General features: G+C 47.4%; 1 protein-coding gene across 1 annotated transcript in view; it reads left to right on the top strand.

The window, feature by feature from the left end:
- Positions 1 to 5,139, top strand: part of LOC123520280 (gamma-aminobutyric acid receptor subunit alpha-2-like) — a 119,813-nt gene extending 114,674 nt beyond the window's left edge. Inside the window, exons 10-12 of the mRNA XM_045282428.1 lie at positions 1,960 to 2,175; positions 3,975 to 4,086; positions 4,313 to 5,139. Of these exons, the coding sequence (XP_045138363.1) occupies positions 1,960 to 2,175; positions 3,975 to 4,086; positions 4,313 to 4,566 (582 nt within the window). The 3' untranslated portion in view covers positions 4,567 to 5,139. The remainder of the gene's footprint in view (positions 1 to 1,959; positions 2,176 to 3,974; positions 4,087 to 4,312) is intronic.
- The last annotated feature ends 3,268 nt before the right edge of the window (positions 5,140 to 8,407 follow it).

The raw sequence follows: 8,407 nt of genomic DNA, 5'->3' as shown, positions 1-8,407 counted from the left end.
TCATGGTGTGGGCCTCTCCCCGTCCCTCCCTCAGACACCCCACCCCAAGCCACTTACCCCGCCGTCCGCCTCACCGCGCAGTGTTCACAATTGTTACTCTCATTCCTGCCTTATCTACTCACTGGCTTTATACCCTCGAACCGACTCCTCCCTCAGTCCTCCATCTTTCATCAGTTTTGCTGTTCTTTCAATTCGCAGCGGGGCTAATCTCGTTATCATGTCACCCGCTGCCCCCCTCCTCCTCCCTACCACTCAACTCACATTCCCCCTGACCGCCCCGGCTAGCTGGAGGCTGGGCAGCGGCGGTTCTTTGACGGTATGCTAATGTTGCCGGGACCTGTGTGGGCTGGGCGCTGCCACTGTTGTTATCACGGCGTCTAACCACCAAAAGGATCCTTGGAGGACCCTCACGTCGAGGCACAAGTTCCCTCCGTGACAGACTGAATGCACGACCTCCCGTTGGAAAGGGAACGAGCACTTCTTCAGGAGATTTTTTAATACACCAGTACCGATCCATTCATATGCTTTAGTACCTTGGTCTCCATGGAAGAAAGAGTAAGTGAGTGAGAAAGTTCGCGTGTCCGTGGGAGGCTGGAACCCCAAAGTGAGTTACCTGGCGGAAAGGGGAAGGGTTGTGGCCAGGTGTGAGCCTCTGCACCGCCGGCAGCTAGCCAGCCACCGCACTGCTACTCCCAGACCAGTTAGCGTCTATTCCTCCCTGCTTACTCACTCTTCAGCCTATTCTGCTCCACACCTTATTACCTGTACATTATCGCGCTCACACCTGGATGGCTTCACACGCCTGCACACCGGCTCGCCTCACCACCAGAGCCTCTAATGTATGCGTCCACAATTATCTTTTTGCATGAGGAGAATGTTGGTCAGGAGCTGCACAACAAAATTTAGGAGAAGCCCCAGCTGATTTCAGCCCCTTAGTGAAAAGTAGAATCGTAGACTGGCGTTACGGTCCTTTATTCCTCGAGCCGCCGTGATGGTGCCCTCTTAAGGAGTCCAGGTGGTAGGAAAGGGAGAGCAAAGTGAGGGGCTGTTCCTCCATCATTGTCTGGCAGGAGTGAGATAATGAAGATACCAGTTAACTTTGCGTTAGGAGGAGGAAGCCTTGTGCAGCCTGACCACAAAAAGGGAACTAAAGGATATGGGATGGGGGGGGAGATATGCATTCACCAAACTCATACGTCCAATAAATGGAAATAACAGTATATACGGTATAAAAAATTACCAGAATTTTTCCTCATACCGTTAGAACTTTGGAAAGGGACACTGGGAGAAGTTTCAGACTCCACCAAGCTTAGTAAACGAAGATTACAGTGGAAAATAATGAAGAAACAGACACTACTTTACATTGTGCTCTAAAAGACTTAAAGAAGAGAACTTTGAAGTCTTCACATGTTTGGGGGGATTCCACTCACACAATTTTATTAGGTAGAGTGGAAGCTTTTCGTCTCATCAACTCCCCTTCTCTGACTGACTGTCTTCAGCCTCTTTCTCACCGCCGGAATATTGCATCTCTTGCCATTTTTTACCGCTATTTTCATGCCAACTGTTCTTCTGATGTTGCTAACTGCATGCCTCCCCTCCTCCTGCAGTCTCGGTCTTCTTCTCACCCCTATTCTGTCCAATTCTCTAATGCAAGAGTTAACCAGTACTCTCAATCATTCATACCTTTCTCTGGTAAACTCTGGAACTCCCTACCAGCTTCTGTACGTCCAACTTCCTAGACTAGACTTCATTTAAGAGGGATGTTTCAAGACAGTTATCCCTTTCTTTCGGCTAACCGTATTGGACCTGTAAGGGAACTGGCAAGTAAGTAGGCCCTTTTTTCATTATTTTTGTTGCCCTTGACCAGTTCCCCTCTCCTACATAAAAAAATAGATAAAGAAAGAAATTTGCCTACACGAAGATCTAAAACGCCTCATGCTGAACACTGCCTCTTCCCAGGTTGGCTCCGGTGAAATCCCAGCGGACGAGGAAGAGTGGGAGGACGTGGAGGAGGTGAACGAGGTGTGCGAGCTGGAGGACTCTCAGGAGCACGGCCAGCCCTTTGAGGAGTCCTACGAGTCCACAGGGGAGGGGCGCCGAGAGATTGTGTTCATCAACTCGAGCCATCAGACGTGTCCTCCCGGGGCCGCCATCATCTACGCCACCCTCAACTCAGTGGGTGTCTGCCAGGGGTGTCAGGGGTGTTCGGGGGTGAGGGGTGTAAGGGGTGTTGGGATGTAGGGGGTGTCTGGGGTGGGGGTGTGAGAGATGTGAGGGTGTGAGGGATGTTGGGGTGTATGAGGTGTGAAGGGTGTGAGGGATGTGGGGGTGTGAGGAGGGTGTGGGGTGTGAGGGGGATGTGGAGGTGTGATGGGTGTGAGGGGTGTGGAGGCGTGAGGGGGTGTCAGAGTGGTGGTGGGTGTCTGGGATGTGAAGAGGTGTTAGGGGTGTGGGAAGGAGTGAAGGGTGTGGGTGTGAGAGGAGTGTGAGGAGTGTGAGGGATGTGAGCGGTGTCAGGGATGTGGAGGATGTCTGGGATGTCAGGGATTGTGGGGGGGTATCAGGAGGTGTCAGGCGGTGTGGGCTGCTGAGGTGAAAGTAACCACGATAACTGGGATTAAATTGAATGAGTGAACTGGATTATAACACGTAGGAATAAAGGATTAGCAGATTATCAGTGGAGGTGTGGTGATAAGGAATGAATGTGTGTATATTCTAGTCGTAGCAATATAGGAACAGCGTGATAAGAAGGGATGAATAAGAAAATTTGTATGATTTTTAACCCCTTCAGTACCGTGACGCGTTTCCATATGTATTCTGATTACAATTTGGTGATTTTATACAGCTTCAGAAACTTATGTGGAGGATTGAGGTGAAAACTGTGGCCATTAATCTTCTGACCTCATTAGACCCTTCCTAATGCTAATAAAATGGTCAAATCGTACACAAATCTCAAGGTAGAAATGTATCCCAGTATTGAAGGGGTTAATGGTAAGAATATAAGACTGGTAGGTTAACAATGGAGGAATGGTAATAAATGTGTGAATTTTAACCTCTCCAGTACCATGACACGTTTTCATAGTCTTTCTTCTTAGTATTTGGTGATTTTTTACAGCTTCAGAAACTCATGTAGGGCGTTGAAATGGTGGAGATTCTGACCATACATCTTTTGACCTCCATAAACTCTTCCTAATGTCAATATAATCCTCTAAACATACCTAAAAATCATAGTAAAAATTGCGTCTAAGTATCGAAGGGGTGTATCTTAGGAATGTATAGGAATAATAAGTTAACAATGGAATAACAAGGAATAAGTAAGGATGAATGTGTGAATTCTAACGGTAGGAGTATAGGAATAGGGAGTTACCAAAGAGCCTGGTTTATGACGAGGATACTTGTCAAAGGGAGCTGTGACATGCCAGGAACAACAGTGCACACTTCCACCGCCTGGATGATGGCAGGGCAGGAAAGCGTGAAGGTTCCTCATGACTCACCCATCCCTCTCCACCAGCGATTATAATGATAGATATTACATTACGCTTTTCTTTAATCTGTAGCTCAATTATATCCGTATCATACATATTACCAAGAGGAAGGAGCATCGAAATATAATCACCGGTAATAAATTCAGATGTCAGTCGATGAAATTCTCAATTACCTCGTATTTTTTCCATGAGATATGAAAGTAATTTTAGAGGAAGTACCTTACGACCAAGGTTATCATCAAATGGCGATACTTGTTGGCCTTGTGAAGAAAAATGGCCTCTGATGACGCATTAAAGCACCACCCTCGCTCTTCACACATTAGCCAAGACTGCTGTTTGTATCGCGGCAGCACCTCGTCCTTAGGGAAGCGGGGTACACTGGGTTCCCTGATCGATAAAAGCACTGCCTCATCCTCTCTCTCTCTCTCTCTCTCTCTCTCTCTCTCTCTCTCTCTCTCGTTTGGTAACAATGTGCCTGGTGTACCGCAGGATTCCGGGGTGATGAACCACTCCGGGGACAGCCTGGCCACCTTCAGGAACACGGAGACTCAGACGGAGAAGAAGGAGCGGTGCTGGTCGCAGTGTTACCATTGTGTCCTGGGTGAGTGATGGTGGTGGTGGTGAGCTGGTGGTCCCTCCTGTCCCTTGCCCCTCCCTTCCCCTGGTCTCTTCCTTGTCCCACCTGGGCATTCCACTTGACTGTTTTTCTCCTTCCTTTGTAGAGAATTAGCTGCATTGAACACCATGGTCACACAGGTAATTACTGCCACACAGCCTCACAATGGTCACAATTCCCCCAATACTGACTGCGTTCATTCCACCCGCAGGAGACGAGAACTACCGGCGGGAGAGGCAGAGGACGGCCTGTCTGCAGCGGTCCGTCAACTCTGTGTCCACCATCGACACCGTCAGTCGCATCATGTTTCCGTTGTCGTACGGCCTCCTCAACCTGTGGTACTGGTACTCCTACTACGACACTCAGCTTGTCTTTAACTGGACAGACCCGGGATTCGACGATCTGGGACTCGGCCTTCACGACAAGAACCCCATCGCTGGTGCGGAGAAGCGTCAGGGCCTGTAGCCTGTTGCCTATAATCTGTGGCCTGCCAACCCTCTCTAGCTGGTGTTGGACTAGCCGCGGCAATCACGGCGGGCTGGGACCGGCGTCATTTAGCTCAAGACGAGTGACAATCGTTTACGGGAACACCGGCACACTTGACGTCATCGACATGAAGTCACCAAGACTCACGAGAAGCTTCCAGGGCGTAGCTGTAGCTAGTAGAGGACAGGATGGCATTGTCAGTCTCCTGCTGTGGTAATGTGGCTGCCTTCCCAGACCACCTGCAGCCTCTCGGTCCTGCTTCCGGCGCCTCATCCACCAGGGACCTGCCAGGCTGCGGCAAGGAGCCCTCAGGGAGACGAGGCGAATATCATGTCAATACAGCATAGCTCACACTCAACAGGAAACACCGCCCACAAAACAACAGTGTGTGGCTCTACACCTTGTGCACCGTGTGTGTGTGTGTGTGTGTGTGTGTATGTGTGTAAGATATGTATACAGAATGAGAACCAACCACCATACCGTGGATCTCCTTCTAATATTCAAACAACACTTTCCTCCTGAATATCACACTGAACAGTACTTCCCACCTGCCACCTCCTCGATCAGTTAGTTACTTGCCAACAAGTCAACACAAACGACAGCCACAAGCAGGACATGGGGCACTAGCACTGTATTCTCTATATTATAATGATACCACGAAAATTTTGCATTGCCAGTTAATGTCAGATGAAATCTCTCACGTTTTCTTCAAACACTAAATCCTCTCGTGAGCGGCGTGGGATGTCGCTTCGGTCCTTTACCAGTACTTCATCCTTCGTAAGCTGATACACTCATTATTTTATTATATTTCTTATGTAAGAGGAGGTCCAGCTAAGGCAACAACAAAGGCTGAAACGGACCCTGTGAAGCTGCCAGACGTCAAAGACTGCGTCATCATGCACGTATCACAGTCTTTTCGCGCAGCAGATCAACACTATTACTTTCTTCAGCCAGACTATCAACACAGATGGAGCCTAAATACAGCTCTATCTTTAGCCACACTGACTGTATCACTGGCTTACTTTAGCAAGACGCCAAAAAGCCACAAGCCTATCAAGTTACTCCGCTGATCACACGGACCAGAAAACGCACCTGTGCACAGACCTAACATGCACCTGGCAGTAACAATCTTTCACACCTGTTCAGCCAATAGTGTGGGTGTCTCACGAGTCAGGGGTGTAGTTCAAATGTCTGTTAGATAATAAGGGCACACAGACATAATTGTCAACCATCTCTCGCCAGAAGACTTCAATCATCACAATATGAAATGTAAAATTACGTAGCCTCTCTGATACCTAAGTGAACCATTGTATGACTCCTGTACCACATGCAAGGCCGAAGAGGTAATGGCACCTGAGCGTAAGGAAACTCAATATTTCTCTTAGCAAGTCACACACAGCAGCCTCACCGTCACCACGCGATGAAACATAACATTCACAGTTCACAGTCGTTGTTCACAATTCACATTCAGACTTCTAGGTTAGCCTCTTCTCTAAGCCTGCCACTGCTGTATTATCCCATCACAAACAAACACCATCACTAACATAAGGTTTCTCAGTGCCCCCAGTCACACACCCCTGTCCACGCTCTCATGCCTCGTGCTTCCCATGCGTACTGTCGCCTAACAAACCAGTGCGTTGTTGTTCACACACTAGAAGTCTTTCATTAAAGAATGACGTGCAGTGTCTCTTGATTAACGCGAGTCACGTCAGTCACACAGGGTGAATACAAACATCCATCTAATGCCCAAGGTGTAAGTTAGAATGACCATTGGAGCAGATTGCCATTACTCTTATTGCTTTATTATCTTTGGTTTGCATTATAGCAACACGTATCAGATACTTAGGAAAGGTCGCCTAGATTTCCTCCCTGTCTGAAAAGATGCCATTACGAAAACAGTTTTTACTCATGAAATGTGTAATGGACAACCAGGATACAATGATTAAAAGATTTACGCCTAGCAAGATGGGAAAGGCTCATAGACAAACTCATTCTATGTACACCATTTATACTTACCAGTGTTGATCGTCGTTATCAACTATTTTTACTTAATAAAAGGAATATATGGCTTCCACATAGCCAAAAAATAGATAACTGATTTTCATAAAACAAATGTGACAGTTCTGAAAGGAACACGAAAATGCTGACGTCCCATGTGCAGGACGGTCCGCGGCATTGTTTATGTGGTGCCGTGTATCATGTGACTGTGAGCTTTTTTTTTTTATTATTGTTTACTTAAATTCTAAGCCTGCCCAGGAAAGTGCGGCGCCGCCCGTGAATGGTAAGTGTTGATGAGGGTGTGGCAGAGACTGTCATGGTGGTGGTGGTGGTGTTGGTATTGGTGTGGTGACCGTAACAGTGAACCTCCCAATGTAAACACGAGTAGTGCTTATTGCTGAGGCTCCCAGTGTACGCATCGGAGCCCTTAGTGTTGTCTTCTTCCCTTGCCACCGTGGGGCTGACTGGCCCCGCTGACCTGACTGCTGCGTTAGCCACGCCGCCGCGGGTGTTTGGTAAAGACAGTGTAAAGACAGACCTCAGGGTGGGTGGCGCCAGGGGGGGCTGGCGTGGCCACTCGGGCCCCCGATGGCATGTAAACAACCCTCATCCGCGCATAGTATATACAAAGAAACCTGTGCAGCATACTATCACACCCTCATGAGCGATGAATAACAATTGTATCATAACATTAACACGAATCACCGGCCCCGTGGTGGCTGCCGCGAGTTGACAGGCGCCACCAGGGCCTTGTCACAATCTGATGCATCAATTATTATAAAAGTATTTTATCACACATGTCTTTCTTTCCCTCGTAACACACTACAGGTCGTGGTGCGGCATACACCAGTGCTTGTGGCCAGTGCTTGTGTCCTGGCGGGGAGTTCTAAATACTGTGCATTGATAGTGAGCTTCATTATAAGCCATACACACACACACACACACACACACACACACCACCGGTGTCAACACTACTGAGGGGCTGGGTCATGTCAGGCTGCCTATCCTCACCCATTCAGGTTGTGACTGGTGGCTGATGGTGAAATGGTCGCACAGGTACAATGATGATGATTAAATAGTTTCACACGCATGTCTAGCTTGACTATGGAATTGCAGGAAATAGTATTGTAGTGTATTCATCCTTATAGTAAAAAATAAAAAAAACCCGCAGAGGTCTTTTATCCAAGATGCTGCAGACAAAAAGACGATTATCAGCGGTTTTTTAATCGAGTGAGGTGCACGTAATGCAAGATAAACGAGATTATATTTTATACGGGAGCATAACGAGCAACCTCAGCGTGCAGTTCCGGGGTGATCATGCTTGTCGGAGCTTCGTGCAGCTCTGCGGGATTTGTCAGGCCATTTGCCTGACTCAAAACGCCTTTTGTGTCAAGAGATCATTATCTAAATCTAAGGCGTTCTTAACGTAGTGGGTATTAAGGTCCCATTCAACACAACGAAAAATATAATCTGCATTTCATTAAAAAGTCTTTTGCACAGGAAAACATGAATATTTCCACGTGTGGTTTACAGCTGGTCGTGAATGTTGTCGTTTACTGGTAAATATATTCCTGGATTTGCTCATTTGGCGCGCTATTCATCCCAAGGCTCTCATTAATCGCATCCCATCAACGAACCGTCACATTTTGAAGCTCAGTGTTCTGTCTTTATTTTCAGATTTAGAATAGTGTTTCATTAATGTAAAGAAACTTAATGTTAATACAACATTCCAAACCCAGGTTTCCAAGAGCTGACTTATTCTTTAGAGTTTCAAGAAGTCGGTGAAGGTTGAGGGAGCAGAGTAAGTGTTTGTTGCATCCTC

This window comes from Portunus trituberculatus, chromosome 46 (genome assembly GCF_017591435.1).
Source record: "Portunus trituberculatus isolate SZX2019 chromosome 46, ASM1759143v1, whole genome shotgun sequence".
NCBI classification, from domain to species: Eukaryota; Metazoa; Arthropoda; class Malacostraca; order Decapoda; family Portunidae; genus Portunus; species Portunus trituberculatus.
Note: the sequence above shows the minus strand (reverse complement) of the source record. Positions and strands in the feature narration are given on the sequence as shown.